Source organism: Trichomycterus rosablanca, chromosome 5 (genome assembly GCF_030014385.1).
Source record: "Trichomycterus rosablanca isolate fTriRos1 chromosome 5, fTriRos1.hap1, whole genome shotgun sequence".
Lineage (NCBI taxonomy): Eukaryota > Metazoa > Chordata > Actinopteri > Siluriformes > Trichomycteridae > Trichomycterus > Trichomycterus rosablanca.
The window spans coordinates 29,440,665-29,463,540 of record NC_085992.1 but is presented as its reverse complement, the minus strand read 5'-3'; the positions used below and the strand labels follow the sequence as shown (position 1 = coordinate 29,463,540).

The following is a 22,876-nucleotide window of genomic DNA, read 5'->3' as shown; positions in this document are numbered from 1 at the left end:
GTAAAACCTTGTCGATCTGACATCGATCTGTGGTTCTGCACTGAATGCTGACTAGCTTTCGAGAGGCCCAATGAGCGGCACAGCATGCTGAAATGCTAATGTTATACGTACCGGCCACACGCGAGAGCTCATTAATGATGTTGTCAAAGACTGTGGGAAAGAGAAAAGGGAAACTGAGGTGATGTGTTTCCAGATGCACAAATATGAAACATTTAAGTACTTCAAGAGTGACATTACCTTTGCCAGAAATATCCACCTGAGATTCATCTTGTCCTCTCTCATCGCTGATAGTTGCTTTGTACACTCCTACATCCTTTTTGGAGAACTGCAGGCAGGGTTTCAGAAAAGAAAAAAATTTTCTTTGTGAAATAGGCCACTTGGGTAAGGTTTCAGTGGGATGCTCACGTAACTTAAAAAGTAAAGTAAAAAGTATTACTGTATAAGTTCTGTTCCCTTTAGTCGTATACGAAGATGAAAATGAGCGTGGGCTAAAAGCACCCACACCTGGAACTGCTAGAACTGGATTATTGCTGAAGCACAAATGCTATTCAAATCATTGTGTACTGGGAGACAAAGGAAGTTAGGCTGATTAGCTTTGGAACTGTTTCCTATTCCCTAATATTGTATTATATAATTGTGCTCTTAGAACTGTTGCATATTCATTTGCCATTTTTCTGTTTGGGTACTCTCGTTTCACTTTGTCATTTTGAAAATATTCAAAGCCTGTATTAACATATTGTTATAGTTGTTACATGCACTATGCTGGTGGCAAGAGACAAGCAGTAGATTCTAAAAATCACTTTGGATTGGCAAGTTGATGCAGAGACTAACACCACTACACCTGTAAATCCAAATAACTGTCCTCTGGATTAGAATCGGGACATTTTGGAATACATTTTGGAAGAAAGCAAACACATGGACTTTTTTATACAGTTTTATCTGTTAATTAAAAGCTTTCCATGAAACGAAGCATGTAAACACAAATAAATACTTGGTAAGACCATTTGTGAGACATTCCAAAGCATTTATGAAAATAAAGTTTTCAGACTGTATATATACAGTATATAGTGGAGCTGAGCTGATAAAATGGAGAGTGAGTGTAGAAACAAGGGGGTGGTTTTAATGTTATGGCTGATCATTTTATATATATACGTACTGTATATATATATATATACTGTATATACTGTATATATATATATATATATATATATATACAGTATATATATATACAATAAGGTAAAAACAGCTTTTCAATTTTCCTAATTCATTAATCATGACTACTGACTAACTGCAGTTTTGGTACATAAGGTCACACAGTGTTCTTGTAACTGATTATAATGGAAAAAGCTGAACTTATAACCCCGTTGTGTAAGTAATCTTTTAAAATTACTTTCTTTTTAATTCATTGTCTGTTTTACCACCTCTTTATCCTGTTTAGGGTTGCCGTGGGTCCAATTCAGTACACGAAAGGCAGGAAAAACCCCAAACAAGTCGACAGTCCATCACAGGACACACATACACACATTCATGCACACTCACATGTAGGGCATTTTTTGTAGCTCCAGTCGGCCTGACTGCATGTCTGTGGACTTGTGAGTGATAACTAGAGCACGCTGACCCATGGAGAACATGCAGGCCCCACACAGAAAAGAACCCTGGCTGCCCAGCCAGAAATTTGAACCCATGGTTTCCTTGTTGTGAGGTGACAGCGCTACCCACTGAGTCACCATGCTGCCACTTTTTTATTATTAATCCTAATAAGCTCCTTCAGAGCTCCTGAAGGAAACCCACGCAAACACAGGGAGAACATGCAAACTCTGCACAGAAAGGACCGGACCGCCCCACCCAGGACTTACTGTGAGGCGACAGTGCTACCCACTAAGCAACAGTGCCACCCCAAACCACATACTACATATTAAAAAGTAAATCAGTATATTCAAGAGAAATATACAATATATACCAAAATAGATTCTTTTTTAATTGCTTTTTACAAAACGTCCTAACTTTTCTGAAAATGGGGTTTGTATTTTGTCAGAATAAGTGGCACAGCCTGTAATCTAGTGCAAATACACCCAAAAACTATGAAAATTAAGTACAGCCTTGCAGTTGATCAGCAATTTTGGAACTTTAAAGTGACCACAGCTGCAATCAGGAACTATTGTTCTGGGATAAATATTCAAAGTCAAATTTTTTATTTCTGTTTGGCTACAAGTGTTGCCAAGATTAGATGAACTGAAAAAAAAGAAAAAAAGGTAGTTTATTATTTCATGTTCTTTATAAAATATGTGTTATTAACTGGAACACTAGAGGTTTGAAAAATCCTGAAAGCAAAGAAAGTATGAGTAAGTTAGTGAATATACTGTATATACTGTATATATACAAGGGATCTTCAAAAAGTTTCTGCACTTTTATATTTTTGTGAGGGTGGGAGGAGTAGTAATTGGTCATGTCTGAGAGACTGAGAGAGAGCTTATAGTCCGGATTTAGCGCCATCTGATTTCCACCTTTTTGGACCAAAGCTTTAAGGGGAAGAAGATTTTAATGTGATGATAATGTAAAAGCAGCGGTGTATCAGTGGCTACGCACTCAACCAAAAACATTTTTGCTGATGGCATTATAAAGTTGGTACAATGCTGGGAAAGGTGACCATGTAGAAAAATAAATATGATGCCCATAATGGATTGGCTTACTGTCTATGGTGTGTTTTAGCCCTGAGCAAGTGTTACCTGGGGGTACTCATATTTGCAATATTCCAGCATATTGTCACAGAGGGGCAGAGGTTAGTGTGGATGTTACCAAGGTGCTCAGACCTCAGCTCTGTTTGTTTTATTTTTATTTTTTTCTCAATGTCTACATTACCTCCAGGAACTTTAGTTTCCCTCCTCCTCCCTAATACATGCAAATTGGATTGGCTGATCTTTATTGGCCCTAAGACTGAGAGTGAATGTGATGAATTGGTGTCGTGTCCAGGATGTGTTTCTACCCAGCGCGACCTTGTTTAGAATGAAGTGGTTAATTAAGATGAATGAATGAATATTCAATATATAAATTTTTCAATAATTATGACTGACAAAATATTAGTAAAAACCCAACACACTGATTGTTGGGTCTTTGTACTTTTTTCTTAGGTAAGGCAGACTTTTTCAGCTGTGGCATTTAGGTTAAGTCAAATGTATTGGTGGTTGATTTAGGTAAATTATGGTGCATATTTGTTTGGCAGTAGTCTAAATGTAGTCTAAATATTTCAGTTAACCAGAGCATTTGGCACATTTCATCATTTGAGGAGTCAACCATTTTATCTAAATTATCAAAACATCTGCATCATTATTATTCCCATTCAGCCACATTTATCCTCAAATATGATTTGCAATAGAACAGGATAGTACAATAGATTGTAAAAATAAAATAAAAACATGTCGGAACATGAAACTTAAATGGGCACTCCTAACAAATCTGTCAAAGTATATGAATGCAGGATTTTTCCTAGCACAAATATTGTGCAGTTTAATAACATTTGTTGCAGCTGAGTTGCACCATAATTGCAGCATCTCTAATACCCTGCAAACAAAACAATGTAATCCATTGTTGTAAAACTTTAGTTACAACGTTCAAATAAAACACTTTAGAGTTTGCATTGGCACATAACTAAATTATTAAGCTCAGGTTTAATACTATAAAAGAAATTCTATGCTTCCAAATTTATGAACAGTTTGGGGAAAGACCTTGCCTCTTTTAGCATGACTGTGCCCTTGTGCACAAACCACAGGCCATAAAAATATTGTTTGACCAGTTTGATGTGACTGTGGCCCACACAAAGCCCTGACCTCAACCCAGTGAACAACACTGGAATGAACTGTAACAGTGACTACAAGCCAGGCTGTCTCTTCCAATATGATAGAAACAAAATCCCATGGACCCACTGTTAGGGGGTGACTACATAACACTAGAAGCCCTAACACTGAACCTACTTGTATCTAAAAGCGCTGAGCACTGGTCATTTGACCAGTGTGACTTCCTATTACAAAAACTGTTAGTTTTGCTTACTTATAACACGCCTTAGCGGTCAACAGACCACCAAGTTTCTAGACAAGAACGTACATTACTAGATGGCACATCGTGCACAAAATAAATATGAGGGATCTTCAAAAAGTTTTCACACTTTTATATTTTGGTTGGAAACGGTAAGGGCAGGAGGAGTAGTAACTGGTCGAGACTGAGAGACTGAGGGAGAGCTTATAGTCCGGATTTAGCGCCATCTGATTTCCACCTTTTTGGACCACTCAAAGAAGCTTTAAGGGAAAGAAGATTTTCATTTGAAGATGATGTGAAAGCAGCGGTGCATCAGTGGCTACACGCTCAACCAAAAACATTTTTGCTGATGGTATTAAAAGGTTGGTTTGACGCTGGGAAAAATGCATCGGAAGGTTGACTGTGTAGAAAAGTGATGTAATTTGTTTTTGAAATTCTTAATAAATATAGTTTAAAAGTGCAGAAACTTTTTGAAGAACCCTCATAGTTCGGTTATAAGCTTAACTTGTGTTCGGCTAATGTGTAATTTCTTTCTTTATTAATAGTCGGCAATTATTTCATTTGAACATCTGTTGTCCATTCATCCATCTTTTAGCATATCAGCATAATGTTGTTTTTATTTTTATTTTTTATAAGCCCTGTTTTATAAACCTATGTTTTTTAAAATGCCTATAATTATAATTAATGTACATCTATGACTACATATTCCATGCTGTTTTGTCTCAGTGTTGAGGGAATTGAGAGAACAATGGGGTTGTTGGGATGTTTTCAGAGTCTAAGAGTGCTTTTCAGTTGTAAAGCTTTTCAGTTCAGAACTCGTTGCTTACCCAACATAATAACCCCAGATAACAGAGAGTCTTATAGAACCATACTCAAACATATTTCAGAATTACCATAATTATAGCAGCAAATCTTTTCAGAGTACCCTGTATTTTGTAGTATATAACCTTGGCTATTGACATGAAACAACAATAAACAGTTCATATGTTGCGTTTGGTATATTTAAATATTATAAAATGTTTGAATTGTATATTGTATTGCTGCATGTCGATTCTTTGGTGTTGCCATATACCACATAAATTAAACAGCATTTTTTACTTATAAGGAGCAGTATGTTTTTATAATATGATTAATATTTAATTTGTGCTGTTTTAGAAAATGGGGCAGCACAGTGGCTTGGTGGGTAGCACTGAGTGGAGTTTGCATGTTCTCTGCGTGTCTGGGTTTTTCTGCTGTAAGAGGGCAGTGCTACCCACCAAGCCATGGTGCTGAGTTAACTATATCATGAAATACAGTGGTGGTACCTTGTAACTCAACGTCCCCTAAACTCAAAATCTTCGACGCCCTTCGTTAAGAAAGTAAAACTTAATCAAAGAGCTTATATGAGACAAATCTGCATTTGTGTGGAATAACCATCAAATTCACTCTGAAAGTGTCCACATGGCTCTATGCTTGTCTGGATATTTCTCCTGTTTCACTTTTAAACTTGTGTTATAGCTCAGGGTTCTGAGAAATTGTAAGAATCAGCTTTTTTAGAGAGGGTCTAAACCCCTAATGTTAAAAGAAAAGTTTAATGTGAATTAATGTATTAAAAGAATGACATAGAAACATTAAACCTCTCTTATTTATTACTGCTCATAAGCTCTCCACTAATGAAATTCCCTACTAGTTGTTTTAGTACAATAAGTCACGTTAAGCTTCTCATGTGAATGCACCTTTACTGAACGGAATACGGTATTCCAACATCAAGCATCTCCATGATTAAGAAGCATAAGGAAACAATAAAGAAGTAAAGGTAAAGTGCATTTTCATTGTATTTTTATTGATTTTCAACTGTTTTCAATTGTATTTCAGTGTTTTTTTTTAAATTATATTTGTGTTATTTTTAGTGTAGAAGTGTCAAAAACAACCCCATTTTTTTTACATTAATCTGAAATATATGCAGTTCCACAGGACCATGGAACACATTAACAGGTTTGTCATACATCTTTATGGGAAAAAATACCTTGAATCTCAATGCCTTTTAAAATCAACGCCACCTCCAGAACCAACTGACATTGAGTTTTAAGGTACCACTGTATCTATATTATAGGTAACAATATTATGAATATATAGCCTAACTTTTAATTGCTTTGTTTTTAATACCTGTTGGATTACATAAGATCTAAAAGAATTTTAAAAAGCAGCCAATTTTCTTTAGTATTATTTAAAATAAGATCTTCAGTATGTGGTAAAAAGATGAATACAAAGTTCAAGTAGCACCATGTAGAAGGCACGGTTATCCAGACTTATTTTGTCAGTTATGTCAGCACATATTTATAGGAAACAGAACTGCATTTTTACTTTTCAGAATTTGAAATCAAGAAGATATCATCTTTTGTGCCCCTCAAACAGAATGTAACATATTTGCAATTGTCTAGATAAGTGGATGTTATTTTTTGTTGACAGGCTGTATAAAGGTTACATTGCTGTGAATTTCTGTTGTGTTATTGGTTAAGCTTAACAACAGCATGGCACAGTTAAAATTATTAAGAGTCTAATATCGAGTAAATCCAAGATCTTACCAAAGACAGTGGGAGTTTACACACTCCAGAGCTCAGGTCAGCAGGCACCCCTGGAATCACTTCCACATCGTTCTTAAACCAGTGAAATGCAGACTCTTTCTTCAGATTAGCCACCTGAGGAGAGGGGAGGCCAAACGCACATCAGGCGGTTGGCAGTGATGATGGAGAAAGCCTGATATATGGCCGTTCAGAGTTGCTTGGAACACTGAGCCACCACAATGATATCTTTATGACTGAGACAAATAAAGCCTGACATATAAGTCATTTGGATCTATGTGGACAATAAAGTCAGGCTATTTGTTTGAGATGTGTGTACTGGGCACAAGCACTGTCTGACTTGCCTTGCAGATGATACTGACGCTGGCATCATCTCCTACGTGGACAGACAGGAACTGGCTAAAATGAGGTCCTAGGGAAAAGAGAGATAATTGTACATATTAAAATATTATATTAGTAATTAGAACACATCTGCTGATCACATCAGTTATTTGTAGACTTTTGGTTCAAATATTTCAACTGTATGCAGCCTTAAAGAGCTTTAACTCAGCTTTAACTGAGCCAATGCACAGAATAAGGTTAAAAAAAAAAGTTTGTAAACACAATGCAAAAACATCACATCCAAATCTAGAGGCAGTGGTACTGTGTATATATACGTATATATATATATATATTAGGGCTGTCGAAGTTAACGCGATAATAACGCATTAACGCAATCTCAATTTAACGCGATTAAAAAAAATAGTGCCGTTAACGCAAATTCTATTTGGCCCTGCGAGTCATCCGTAGTTCATGTTGAGACTTGACCGTGCACCAACGTTTTAACGTCGGACTTGCCACCGTTTGTTGCATTTGCGGTTTGTTAACATAATGTAACCGAGCATTATAATGATGCACTTGCTTAATAAAGAAATAAATACACAGTATATTCACAAGTTGTCGGGAGCAGAATACTTTATTACTTCCTCTGTTACCGAATAGCAAACAGCTAGAGTCATACTGTTAGCCAAGCATGCTATTCCATGCACTATGGAAGCCCCAAAGGGTCAAAACACACTCACAATGTTTGCTGATGGAGAAATTTTAACCTACAATCTGACATTTATACGAAGTCAAGGGTCTCTTGAGTGAATAAAACTCCCTTACAGTTTTCTCTTGTCCCAGCAGTTTTTAACATAAGTACATTTAGCATAAAATGTGTTCACCATTTTAATTGTAACATTTCACTTAAAAATCCTTGTTTTCTATAACATTTACACAGATTTTTTAAAAATGCGATTAAATGCGATTAATCGTGATTAACTATATGAAATTCTGAGATTAATCGCGATTAAAAATTTTAATCGTTTGACAGCCCTAATATATATATATATATATATATATATATATATATATATATATATATATATATATATCACAGGCGGCTGATGGTCTTTCAAAGAGGGGGAGCTCATTGTCGGCTTACATCATAAAATTTGTCAATTTATTTATACATAAATTCTGCCCTCCGTTCCTTTTAAGGAAAATGGCCTATGATCCTATTGTACCAAGTAGGCGTCTTTTCCAGGGACTTGACCAGTGTCCTGAAACAAATACAACCCCTGGCAAAAATTATGGAATCACCACTCTTGGAAGATGTTCTTTCAATTGTTTAATTTTGTAGAAAAAAAATAAATCACAGACATGCCACAAAACTATCATTTCTCAAACTGTCAACCCTCTGGCATTAAGAAACAATAAAAAAAGAAACAAATATAATAGTTGTGGTCAGTCACAATTGCTTTTTTTTAGATCAAGTAGAGGAAAAAAATATGGAATCACTCAAATCTGAGGAAAAAATTATGGAATCATTAGAAAACACTGCACCATTATTACTTTGTTGCACCACCTCTGGCTTTTATAATGGTTTAAACTCTCTGAGGCATGGAGTTAACTAATGACAAACAGTATTCTTCATCAATCTGCCTTCAACTGTCTCTTGCTGTTGCCAGATCAGCTTTGCAGGTTGGAACCTTGTCATTGACCATTTTCTTCAATTTCCACCAGAGATTTTCAAATGGATTGAGATCCGGACTATTTGCAGGCCATGCCATTGACATTATATGTTTTCTTGAAGGAAAGTTTTCACGTCCTTTGCCCTATGGCAAGATGCATTATCATCTTGAAAAATGAAGTCATCATCACCAAACATCCTTTCAACTGATGGAATAAGAAAAGCGTCCAAAATTTCAATGTGGACTTTGGCATTTATTGAAGACCATCTCCCCTGTGCCTTTACCCGACATGCAGGCCCATATCATCAACAACTGTGGAAATTAACATGTTTTCTTTAGGCAGTTATCTTCATAAATTTCATTGGACAGACACCAAACAAAAGTTCCAGCATCATCACCTTGCCCAATGCAGATTCGCGATTCATCACTGAAGATCACTTTTATCCAGTCACCCACAGTCCACGATTGCTTTTCTTTAGCCTACTTTAACCTTGTTCTTTTCTTTTTAGGTGTTAATGATGGCTTTTGTTTGGCTTTTCTGTATGTAAATCCCATTTCTTTTAGGTGATTTCTTACAGTTCAGTCACAGTCACAGACATTGACTCCACTTTCCGGCCACTTGTTTCTCATTTGTTTTGTTGTGCATTTTCTGTTTTCAAGACATATTGCTTTAAGTTTTCTATCTTGATGCTTTGATGTCTTACTTGGTCTACCAGTATGCTTCCCTTTTACAACCTTCCCATTTTGTTTGTACTTGGTCCAGATTTTAAACACAGCTTACTGGGAACAACCAACATCTTTTGCGACATTCCACAATGATTTATCTTCTTGAAGGAGTTTTATAATCCTCTCATTTGTTTCAACTGACATATCTTGTGTTGGAACCATGATTCATGACAATCTGCTTTGTGCAACAGCTCTCCGAGGTGTAAGCACTCTTTTTAAACTGAAGAATAATTAGCAAATCTAATCTGCTGCAGATGTTTTGTTTTTAAACTGCAAATTACAGAGTGATTCCATAATTTTTTCCTCAGATTTGAGTGATTCCATATTTTTTTCCTCTACTTGATCTAAAAAAAGCAATTGTGACTGACCACAACTATTATATTTGTTTCTTTTTTTTATTATTTCTTAATGCCAGAAGGTTGACATTTTGAAAAATGATAGTTTTGTGGCATGTCTGTGATTTATTTTTTTTCTACAAAATTAAACAATTGACAGAACATCTTCCAAGAGTGGTGATTCCATAATTTTTGCCAGGGGTTGTACTATGAGTGTGTTTTATTTACACAATGAACAATGAAAATGGTCAAGTAATTTCACCAAGCAAATACCAAGAAATGGGTTGCAGTTGGCCAAAATCCGCGATAAGACTGAAGCTCCCAGTGATTAAGTGACGTGTAGATCTCAAAATAGCTGTCAATCAAAATGGGATTCAGCCATTCAACTGATCCTCCAACCATCTTGCAGAACCCCCGTGTTCAGACCCGCCCACAGCTCCATTCACCCCAGAGACGCTCAGCGTCCGGGAGCGGGACAAAATCGAGGCATTTATCCAATGACCGGCGAGTTTCGAAGCAATGAAAAAAACCGTTCCATGCAGTCCCATTGAAGTGAATAGACGCTCAGCTTCTACGGGCAAATGCATTGACGCTACGGGAGTTAACAAAATCGAGTCAGTCGATTTGTGATAAGTAGCTGATTCTGAACGAACTCGTCTTCGAGATGAACGTGTTCTAACGAATTTGTAGTCAATGAAATGTTAACACAACTGTACATATTTGACCATTTAATTTTTGACATTTTAGGGGAAGCTGAGCTTCCCTTGCAGTCTTAGAGAAATCGCCACTATATATATACAGTATATATATACAGTATATATACAGTATATATATATATATATATATACAGTGTATCACAAAAGTGAGTACACCCCTCACATTTCTGCAAATATTTCATTATATCTTTTCATAGGACAACACTGACAAAAGGACACTTTGACACAATGAAAAGTAGTCTGTGTGCAGCTTATATAACAGTGTAAATTATATAACAGTTTATTCTTCCCTCAAAATAACTCAATATACAGCCATTAATGTCTAAACCACCAGCAACAAAAGTGAGTACACCCCTTAGTGAAAGTTCCTGAAGTGTCAATATTTTGTGTGGCCACCATTATTTCCCAGAACTGCCTTAACTCTCCTGGGCATGGAGTTTACCAGAGCTTCACAGGTTGCCACTGGAATGCTTTTCCACTCCTCCATGACGACATCACGGAGCTGGCGGATATTCGAGACTTTGCGCTCCTCCACCTTCTGCTTGAGGATGCCCCAAAGATGTTCTATTGGGTTTAGGTCTGGAGACATGCTTGGCCAGTCCATCACCTTTACCCTCAGCCTCTTCAATAAAGCAGTGGTCGTCTTAGAGGTGTGTTTGGGGTCATTATCATGCTGGAACACTGCCCTGCGACCCAGTTTCCGGAGGGAGGGGATCATGCTCTGCTTCAGTATTTCACAGTACATATTGGAGTTCATGTGTCCCGCAGCCCCAGACCATGGCATTCCCACCACCATGCTAGACTGTAGGCATGACACACTTATCTTTGTACTCCTCACCTGATTGCCGCCACACGCTTGCTTGAGACCACACATGCTTGAGACCATCTGAACCAAACAAATTAATCTTGGTCTCATCAAACCATAGGACATGGTTCCAGTAATCCATGTCCTTTGTTGACATGTCTTCAGCAAACTGTTTGCGGGCTTTCTTGTGTAGAGACTTCAGAAGAGGCTTCCTTCTGGGGTGACAGCCATGCAGACCAATTTGATGTAGTGTGCGGCATATGGTCTGAGCACTGACAGACTGACCCCCCACCTTTTCAATCTCTGCAGCAATGCTGACAGCACTTCTGCGCCTATCTTTCAAAGACAGCAGTTGGATGTGACGCTGAGCACGTGCACTCAGCTTCTTTGGACGACCAACTCCCCAACACCTGTTCTGAGTGGACCCTGCTCTTTTAAAACGCTGGATGATCTTGGCCACTGTGCTGCAGCTCAGTTTCAGGGTGTTGGCAATCTTCATGTAGCCTTGGCCATCTTCATGTAGCGCAACAATTCGTCTTTTAAGATCCTCAGAGAGTTCTTTGCCATGAGGTGCCATGTTGGAACTTTCAGTGACCAGTATGAGAGAGTGTGAGAGCTGTACTACTAAATTGAACACACCTGCTCCCTATGCACACCTGAGACCTAGTAACACTAACGAGTCACATGACATTTTGGAGGGAAAATGACAAGCAGTGCTCAATTTGGACATTTAGGGGTGTAGTCTCTTAGGGGTGTACTCACTTTTGTTGCCGGTGGTTTAGACATTAATGGCTGTATATTGAGTTATTTTGAGGGAAGAATAAATTTACACTGTTATATAAGCTGCACACAGACTACTTTTCATTGTGTCAAAGTGTCATTTTGTCAGTATTGTCCCATGAAAAGATATACTTAAATATCTGCAGAAATGTGAGGGGTGTACTCACTTTTGTGATACACTGTATATATACAGTGTATCACAAAAGTGAGTACACCCCTCACATTTCTGCAAATATTTTATTATATCTTTTCATGGGACAACACTATAGACATGAAACTTGGATATAAGTTAGAGTAGTCAGTGTACAGCTTGTATAGCAGTGTAGATTTACTGTCTTCTGAAAATAACTCAACACACAGCCATTAATGTCTAAATGGCTGGCAACATAAGTGAGTACACCCCACAGTGAACATGTCCAAATTGTGCCCAAAGTGTCAATATTTTGAGTGACCACCATTATTATCCAGCACTGCCTTAACCCTCCTGGGCATGGAATTCACCAGAGCTGCACAGGTTGCTACTGGAATCCTCTTCCACTCCTCCATGATGACATCACGGAGCTGGTGGATGTTAGACACCTTGAACTCCTCCACCTTCCACTTGAGGATGCGCCACAGGTGCTCAATTGGGTTCAGTCCATCACCTTTACCTTCAGCTTCCTCAGCAAGGCAGTTGTCATCTTGGAGGTTGTGTTTGGGGTCGTTATCCTGTTGGAAAACTGCCATGAGGCCCAGTTTTCGAAGGGAGGGGATCATGCTCTGTTTCAGAATGTCACAGTACATGTTGGAATTCATGTTTCCCTCAATGAACTGCAGCTCCCCAGTGCCAGCAACACTCATGCAGCCCAAGACCATGATGCTACCACCACCATGCTTGACTGTAGGCAAGATACAGTTGTCTTGGTACTTCTCACCAGGGCGCCGCCACACATGCTGGACACCATCTGAGCCAAACAAGTTTATCTTGGTCTCGTCAGACCACAGGGCATTCCAGTAATCCATGTTCTTGGACTGCTTGTCTTCAGCAAACTGTTTGCGGGCTTTCTTGTGCGTCAGCTTCCTTCTGGAATGACGACCATGCAGACCGAGTTGATGCAGTGTGCGGCGTATGGTCTGAGCACTGACAGGCTGACCTCCCACGTCTTCAACCTCTGCAGCAATGCTGGCAGCACTCATGTGTCTATTTTTCAAAGCCAACCTCTGGATATGACGCCGAACACGTGGACTCAACTTCTTTGGTCGACCCTGGCGAAGCCTGTTCCGAGTGGAACCTGTCCTGGAAAACCGCTGTATGACCTTGGCCGCCATGCTGTAGCTCAGTTTCAGGGTGTTAGCAATCTTCTTAAAGCCCAGGCCATCTTTGTGGAGAGCAACAATTCTATTTCTCACATCCTCAGAGAGTTCTTTGCCATGAGGTGCCATGTTGAATATCCAGTGGCCAGTATGAGAGAATTGTACCCAAAACACCAAATTTAACAGCCCTGCTCCCCATTTACACCTGGGACCTTGACACATGACACCAGGGAGGGTACAACGACACATTTGGGCACAATTTGGACATGTTCACTGTGGGGTGTACTCACTTATGTTGCCAGCTATTTAGACATTAATGGCTGTGTGTTGAGTTATTTTCAGAAGACAGTAAATCTACACTGCTATACAAGTTGTACACTGACTACTCTAAGTTATATCCAAGTTTCATGTCTATAGTGTTGTCCCATGAAAAGATATAATGAAATATTTGCAGAAATGTGAGGGGTGTACTCACTTTTGTGATACACTGTATATATATATATACTAATATATATACACAGTGGTACCTTGTAACTCAACGTCCCCTAAACTTTCTTTAAAAATCTTTGAAACTCAACACCCTTTGTCAAGAAATTTGTACACACCACGCAGGTGGCTCAGCGGTAAAAAACGCTAGCACACCAGAGCTGGGATTTTAAATACATTGTATTGTATCTCAGCTCTGCCATCCGGCTGGGCTGGGCAGCTGCATAAACAATGATTGGCTGTTGTTCATAGGGTAGGACAAGTTGGATAGGGACTCCTCATAATTGACCAAAAATCAGGGAGAAAAAGGGATAAAATGCATTTAAAAAAGAAAGAAATTTGTACCCTTAAACTCAACGCTTCCCTTAAACTCAACATTTCACTTAAACTCAACGTTTCCCTCAAACTCAACGTTTCCCTTAAACTTAACGTTTCCCTTAAACTCAATGTGTTTGCGACTGCTGTTTTGTTCAGCGCTCGGCTTAAGCGGTGCGGTAAAAGGTCATCAAAGTGCAACTATAAGACGAATCTGCATTTGTGTGGAATAACCGTCAAAACCACTCTGAAAGCTCCACATGTATCTGTGTTTAGCTGCATTTTCCTAACTGTTTCACTTTCAAACTTGTGTTACAACTCGAGGCTCTGAGAAATTGTAAGAATCAGCTTTTCTGAGAGAGTCTAAAACACTTTAAAAAAAGCTTAATGTGAATTAATGTATTAAAAACCTTTCTTAATTATTACTGCTCATAAGTTCTCTCCACTAAGCATAAGAAAACAATAAAGAAGTAAAGGTAAAGTGCAGGTTTTATTGTATTTTTATATTGATTTTTAACTGTTTTCAATTGTATTTTAGTGTTTTATATTATACTTGTGTTAGTTTCAGTGTATAAGTGTCAAAAACAACCCCATTATTTTACATTAACCTGAAATATATGCAGTTCCAGGTTCCAGTAACAGGTTTTTCATACATCCTTATGGGAAAAAATACCTTAAAACTCAGCACCTTTTAAACTCAACGCCACTCCCAGAACCAATTGAAGTAGAGTTTCAAGGTACCTCTGTAGTTCCTTTTTTCAGGCTGCAAGAGTCTGCACTCTTTCTGTAAGGGTTTTTAACACATTTTATAACATGAATGCTGGGTTTAGGTTCTATTCAGCTACAGGAATTATATTATATTATAGGAATAATTATATATATATATATATATATATATATATATATATATATATATATATATATAATTTATTAATATTGGACATAATTCCAAAGAGTTGCTTGCAGTTAAAATCAAGTTTCTATAAGAGTCAGTCAGATTATTCCACACCAAATAGGGGAAATCATTTCTAAATAGGCCTCTTTTTGTGAATAAGGGCATAGTTATGAGAGAGATAGAGACAGAGTTTGAAGTTTGAAGACTGCTTCACCATTTTTCATCATAACTATGCCCCCATTCGCAAAGAGAGGTCTATTAGAAATGATTTCCCCTATTTGGTGTGGAAGAATCTGACTGAATCTCATAAAAACTTGATTTTAACTGCATAAAACTCTTTGGGATGATGTACAATATTAATACTTAATACATAATACTTGTAGATGAATAGAAACTAAACCCAGCATTTAAAAACCTTACAAAAAGAGTGCATGCTCTTACAGCAGGAAAGAAGGGTGTGATGTTTGAGTGTTGTGTTTACAAACCTTTGGCCATATAGTGTACGTTGACTTGGTTAAAATGAGCTTTTGAAGAGCAATATGCTAAACATATTAGCTATAGGTTTGGCTGGACTACCCAAAACTGCTTAGTAGAAATTGTACCTTCAAATGTTTGGCCATGTGATGTTACATCATTTTCTATTTATTTCTGCATTTTGTCCCTTTTTCTCCTGATTTAGTATACCCAATTGCAATCAAGGAGGGTATATTTGCCTGCTCCATGCCCCCTCTGACATGTGCACAGTCCCTCAACCCCTTCTTTTTCACCTGTGCCTTGATGGATTTGCATATGAAGCTCATCCACTTTTGCACAGGCGCCTAGGTCTGCTAACCATGGTCCTTGAACAGCGTTTAAAGATCCCACCCACTTATTCCGTTCTTTTCCCACCCAGCAGACACGGTGACCAATTCTATATAAGAACTGCCAATGGTGCCCAGCCGACTGGTAGCAGAGCCAAGCTTTGAACCGGGGTGTTCAGAATCTCGGTGCTGGTGTGCTAACGGAATATCCCGCTGTGACACCTGGGTGCTATAATGTTACATTTTTGATTATTTACTATTGGAGAGCATCTACAGTATTTAACCTGAGAAGTAATTAACAACTATGTACATTGTATAATTTTACTACTACTTTTTAAAAACTCAGTACCCTCTTTCACACGGATGTACTCCCTCCTCTGGTATTCAGCTTCAGCCAAAGCTGCCTTAAAAACTAAAGATAAAACAGAAGAAAAGACAAGTTAAAATTCAGTAAGTCGAAATATGAAGGCAAAAAACTGAGACACAATTCAAATAAATAACTCTAGTGCAAAGGGCCTCACCATCTCCGATGAGCACCAGTGTGGACTGAGCTTTTCCTCGTCCGTCCTGAATCTGCACAGTATATGTCCCCTCGTTTTCTTCAGTAAAGTGATCCAGCACCATCTCAATGATGCCTGTGGCTGCGTCGTGACTCATCTTACTTTGCTAGAGTACAAAAAAAGTCAAATAAAAGATGAATTGTTCTTGCTGGTATGTTTACTGGTATGTCCTTATGTGCCTTTTATTTAACACTGGATTTTAATAGAATTAGTTTGTGTCAGCTGCTTTTCCTTGTTCTTATGAACCACCTTTTTTGAAATTTTAAGGCCGGAAGCTCACTGTATCTCTCTGCCAGTAAAGCTAGAATGGAACCTTTCTTTTCATCATTATTTTTTATATATTCATGTATATATGAGGTGCTGCTAGCATTGTTTTACCACCGAGCTGGTGGAATTGTCTTTGTGTTTATTTAATTTTTTTTTTTTTTACCCCTTTTTCTCCCACTTTAGCGCATCCAATTTCTACCCGTCAATCATCCTCTCACTAATGCTGGTCCCTGCTCCTGATTGGGGAGGACGAGGCTGCTCCACGCCCCCTCCGGCACGTGCACAGCAATCGAACATCTTATCACCTACACTTGACGAGTGCAGTGTGGTACAGCGCTGTGCACGGAGGGCCACACCCTCTACCGCACTCCTTCCCTATGTCCGTGCATGCGCCACCAACCAGCCAGCAAAGGTTGTAATCGCACTAGTCTGAGAGAGAGTCCCCATCCGGCTTAGTCCCGCCCCTTATCTAAAAAACAGGCCAATCGTTCATGTAGCCACTCAGCCGACAAGGCAGAGCCGAGATTCGATACGATGTATTCGAGATCTCAGCTCTGGTGAACAGCGTCTTTGTGTTTATATGTAAAATAAATTAAAATTAATAAAAAGGTTTACAAAAATACAAAAACAACCAACCAGCTGCCTGTAGAACACTGTAAAATTAAATTAAGCCTACATTTTTACCATAAAGATTGAAGATATTTAATCTAATAATCAAATCTTTTATCACATTATTTTCAAAGGCATTCAAGTCTAGACTTCACATTCTGCACTGCATGCCTGGGTCAACCTAAAAAAAACTAAGAAAGTCCTCACCCAGCACACAAAGATTTACGACAATGTCGCCAGCTGTCAGTGCTGCTTTGTGTGATGCTCATTGCTTACCTCGCATTTGACAAGCTCCTTGTTATTGGCAAAGAATTTGTAGGTCACGGCAGAGGAGATGGCCTCAGCTTGTACCCAGAAGCGCACGCGACCTCTCTCCAGAATTTTGTACGCAAGCTCTGCCTTCAGGGGGATAACTGAGGCAGAAACAGGGGTGACAAGGGTGAATTTTGTGTGCTGTCATGGTTCACATGCATGACCTTCAAAAGTGGCACAGACATCCATGCAGCTTGCTTTAAATCCTCACAGGCCCTGAACAGACTGATAATACATGGGAGACTGAAGACATCGGTCAAGACTTTTGCAATCATTTCTTGGCCTTAACTCAACTGAACCGTTGAATAGTTCTCAGCCAGACATGGAATTAGCCTAGGCTAAAATTAACAGGACAAAAAAGTGCACTGTTAGAAGCTGCAGTGATTTTATATTTTAGTTTTATTGTTTTGCAATTCTATCACTAGCAGCCACTTTTTTGAGAAGGCTTCTTACAAGTCTTTGAAGTATGTCTGTGGGAATTTGAGTCTATTCACACATATCGGGTGTGTTCGAAAAGCTAGGGAGCTCTCTACATAGACAACATATTACGTTATCCTACACGTGCTCCCGAGAATGAGGCTGTTCGAAATCCTAGATGCCTTAATAAGCTGTCTAGTTAGGCATCTTAAAATGTCAATGTTATTTTGACTCAAGAACGAGTGAGCATCGGAAGCGTCCTTAGTGATGAAGGCAATCCCAGCATTCAGTGCGGCAGCTCTTCTCTCACAGAAAAAAAAACAAACATGGCTGACGGTGCGGAGAAACGAATGGAGTTATTTTTAAACGTAAATAAAATATTATTGATTTTTAATGTTTTCGGGAAACACGAAGGAAGATGTTAGTTCACACGCTAGCACACTGTGCCACCCCATCCCATTGGTTTGAATGGCAAAATGCTAAATGCGAAACCCGATGGAATCGCTGTCTAAGTAGCGCGTTCAAATAACCTGACTTATAAGTCATTTACTTATTACAATCCTCTCTACTTAGGCAGCTGCCTATGTAGGCAGTAAGACAGCAAGGAGGCTCCCTAGGTTTTCGAACACACCCATTATTATCTTGAATTAAGGAGAGCTTCTTAAATCTGGTCTGTATGAAAACACTTTATTTAAACATAAATGTACATTGAGTGGTAGAGTTAGACATCTACATCTCATAAGCATGCTACAAAGCTACCCAGCCAGCTTGCCAGTTTCAGTGCAATGTTGTTGCCATTATCATTAGCTAACAATAAATGGATCAGCTGGCTAATTAAAATTAAATTAACTTATCTAAAAAATGTCTCTCTGAACAACTCTGTCCTAATAAGTAGGATTATTTATTTGCTTGATTCAGTTGAAACAGTTTTATACTGTAAAAAACAAATACAGTACATAGAAAAACACTATAAATTTGTATTCTGTGTCTGACTGCAATTTCTTACAACAATAAATATAACTTTTTATTGTTTTTTTTATGCATTTTCTCCTTTTTGCTTTGGATTTTTAGCATCTCTATTTTTTTATGCAGCTGTGTTATGCTTCCTCTTCACTGGAGCTGACCCCTGCTCCGACTGAGGACAGCGAGACTGACACATGCCCCCTCTGACACGTGTGCAGTAGCCGACTGCATCTTTTCACCTACGAGTTCGAAATGTCAGCGCTGGTGTGCTAGCATGTTTTACCACTGCGGCATAAATATGACTTTTTAGATGAGATTATGGCCAATGTTGTTGCTATATATTTATAAGTAAATTTTACTGCAAATATTTTGCTATGTGGTTACTTACTTGGATTACGGATGTCATGGCTGAGTGCCAACATTTTCTCAAGCTCTGCAATGAGAAATTAAAACAATTTTTAGGGCATTAAGTGTTTGGGAGCACTACTCACATATGATTAGGACTTACTATTTTGTTAATTTTAAAACAAGGATGTTTGTGATTATATATATATTTTTTCTATTTATTTATGCATTTTCTCCCAATTTACCATAGTCAATTTGACTTCCACTGCTGGGGGATCCCTGATTGCAGTCGAGGTGGGTATATTGCTGCTCACGCCTTCTCCTACCGAGCGTAACCCTTTTTCACCAATGCATTCTGCACAGGCGCCTCTCTATCTGCTAATCAGGGTCCTTACACAGAGTTTGAAGACCCCACCCACATAGTCCGGTCATCCCACCCTAGCAGAAACGTGTCTGCAGCAGGCACTGCCAATTATGCCCGCTAGATGGTGCCCAGCCGACCGGTGGCAAAGCCAAGTTTCGAACCGAGGAGTTTAGGAATTCTGGGCGCTGGTGTGCTAGCGGAATATCCTGGGTGCCTATGTTTGTGATTATAAATGTACCAGAAAAGTTGTTGAGATCTGAGTGCTTTTAAAAACACTGACTAGGGATGATTCGCTGACTAAGATAAGATAAGATTTTTTTATTGATCCCCAGGGGGAAATTCGAGTGTTCAGCACAGAGTAAATGCAGTTAAAGAAAATAAAAAAGGGTAGAATATAAAAATATATAAACAGAATAATATTTAACACTCAACTTAATGATTTATCTTATTCTTACACTTGACATAGACTTGGATCTAAATGAAAATTTTGGTGCTAATAAACTATAAAAGTTAAAATTACTATACAGTAATATAATTACACAGTTAGATCTACAACCTTATGACTCGAAACTCTTTAAAACCTTTGTGAATTAGCTGCATAGAAGTATCAATGACAGCAAGGTAGGCTTAGCATAATGTCCCAAATGGGGAATAGATAGTTTTGTTTTTTAAAGCAGCGCAATGGCTAATACAATACAGCTACACTGCTTATTGTAATGAACCATAAATGCTTAAGGAAAATTACTGAATTACAGCAATATAACTAGTGAACCTAGTTAGATGAATCTGAAATGCACTGTATAGTGTGTGTTTGTTATGGTTATATTCTGAAAAGTGCACTAAGTAAGTTAAAGAACGCCATTATTTGTCATATATACATATACAGGTGTACAGTACAATGAAATTCTTTCTTTGCATATCCCAGCTTGTTTGGAAGGTGGGGTCAGAGCGCAGGGTCAGCTATTGTATGGCACCACTGGAGCAGAGAGGGATAAGGGCCCGACAGTGGTTGCATGGCAGAGCTGGGATTTAAACTCTCAACCTTTCAGTTGATAGCCCAAAGCTCTACCCACTAGGTTACCAATGTCCTGTACCACTGTAAAGGAAAATAGTCAGATAAATGGTTGGTTATATGATACCTTACATGCATTTTCAAATTTAACTTCAAAACAGGTTTTATGTGTGTTATTTAATTATCCAATTGAATATTTATGCACCATTTGTCAGATTCTTCACATTTGTGCTTAAAATGTTTGTTTGGCCTTGTAAAAGTGGCATTGGAAAAGATGCAAAGATGGTAGCAAAGTAAACAGACTTGCTTTTAAATGACTTTTTGTTCATTCTTTCTATATAAGTATTACATCACCTTCTGCAGAGATTTTGTAACTGGATGAAACACCATCAGTGTTGGTGACAGAGACTGAGAAGGTGCCCACATCCTCTTTATCTGGGTTCTTAAACAGCAGAGTTGATCTGGACGAACACAGAAAAACAAACATGTTGAGTTTAGGAAATAAAAGGGAATTACAGTGTATCACAAAAGTGAGTACACCCCTCACATTTCTGCAAATATTTCATTATATCTTTTCATGGGACAACACTATAGACATGAAACTTGGATATAACTTAGAGTAGTCAGTGTACAGCTTGTATAGCAGTGTAGATTTACTGTCTCCTGAAAATAACTCAACACACAGCCATTAATGTCTAAATAGCTGGCAACATAAGTGAGTACACCCCACAGTGAACATGTCCAAATTGTGCCCAAATGTGTCGTTGTCCCTCCCTGGTGTCATGTGTCAAGGTCCCAGGTGTAAATGGGGAGCAGGGCTGTTAAATTTGGTGTTTTGGGTACAATTCTCTCATACTGGCCACTGGATATTCAACATGGCACCTCATGGCAAAGAACTCTCTGAGGATGTGAGAAATAGAATTGTTGCTCTCCACAAAGATGGCCTGGGCTATAAGAAGATTGCTAACACCCTGAAACTGAGCTACAGCATGGTGGCCAAGGTCATACAGCGGTTTTCCAGGACAGGTTCCACTCGGAACAGGCTTCGCCAGGGTCGACCAAAGAAGTTGAGTCCACGTGTTCGGCGTCATATCCAGAGGTTGGCTTTAAAAAATAGACACATGAGTGCTGCCAGCATTGCTGCAGAGGTTGAAGACGTGGGAGGTCAGCCTGTCAGTGCTCAGACCATACACCGCACACTGCATCAACTCGGTCTGCATGGTCGTCATCCCAGAAGGAAGCTGACGCACAAGAAAGCCCGCAAACAGTTTGCTGAAGACAAGCAGTCCAAGAACATGGATTACTGGAATGCCCTGTGGTCTGACGAGACCAAGATAAACTTGTTTGGCTCAGATGGTGTCCAGCATGTGTGGCGGCGCCCTGGTGAGAAGTACCAAGACAACTGTATCTTGCCTACAGTCAAGCATGGTGGTGGTAGCATCATGGTCTTGGGCTGCATGAGTGTTGCTGGCACTGGAGAGCTGCAGTTCATTGAGGGAAACATGAATTCCAACATGTACTGTGACATTCTGAAACAGAGCATGATCCCCTCCCTTCGAAAACTGGGCCTCTTGGCAGTTTTCCAACAGGATAACGACCCCAAACACAACCTCCTAGATGACAACTGCCTTGCTGAGGAAGCTGAAGGTAAAGGTGATGGACTAAACCCAATTGAGCACCTGTGGCGCATCCTCAAGTGGAAGGTGGAGGAGTTCAAGGTGTCTAACATCCACCAGCTCCGTGATGTCATCATGAAGGAGTGGAAGAGGATTCCAGTAGCAACCTGTGCAGCTCTGGTGAATTCCATGCCCAGGAGGGTTAAGGCAGTGCTGGATAATAATGGTGGTCACACAAAATATTGACACTTTGGGCACAATTTGGACATGTTCACTGTGGGGTATACTCACTTATGTTGCCAGCCATTTAGACATTAATGGCTGTGTGTTGAGTTATTTTCAGAAGACAGTAAATCTACACTGCTATACAAGCTGTACACTGACTACTCTAAGTTATATCCAAGTTTCATGTCTATAGTGTTGTCCCATGAAAAGATATAATAAAATATTTGCAGAAATGTGAGGGGTGTACTCACTTTTGTGATACACTGTAAATTAAGTTTTTCACACTCAAATGAGATGTATTGTTATCATTATCAGCTTTCAGTGAGCTTATACACAACATGAATAGCATGTAGACACTGCTACTTCAGCCACCTCCAGGGCCTCACAAGTATATAAAACCAAGCATAGAGCAAAAAAATAGTAGAAAGGGTCAAACTGAAGAGCTTAGTCA

General features: G+C 38.9%; 1 protein-coding gene across 1 annotated transcript in view; it reads right to left on the bottom strand.

Moving 5' to 3' along the window:
- myom2b (myomesin 2b) overlaps window positions 1–22,876 on the bottom strand; it is a 90,167-nt gene that overhangs the window by 13,919 nt on the left and 53,372 nt on the right. Inside the window, exons 22-30 of the mRNA XM_062995958.1 lie at window positions 20,939–21,045; window positions 19,252–19,296; window positions 17,448–17,584; window positions 16,257–16,401; window positions 16,085–16,147; window positions 6,935–7,002; window positions 6,594–6,707; window positions 238–325; window positions 112–150 (exon numbers count right to left, since the gene is read on the bottom strand). Of these exons, the coding sequence (XP_062852028.1) occupies window positions 112–150; window positions 238–325; window positions 6,594–6,707; window positions 6,935–7,002; window positions 16,085–16,147; window positions 16,257–16,401; window positions 17,448–17,584; window positions 19,252–19,296; window positions 20,939–21,045 (806 nt within the window). The remainder of the gene's footprint in view (window positions 1–111; window positions 151–237; window positions 326–6,593; window positions 6,708–6,934; window positions 7,003–16,084; window positions 16,148–16,256; window positions 16,402–17,447; window positions 17,585–19,251; window positions 19,297–20,938; window positions 21,046–22,876) is intronic.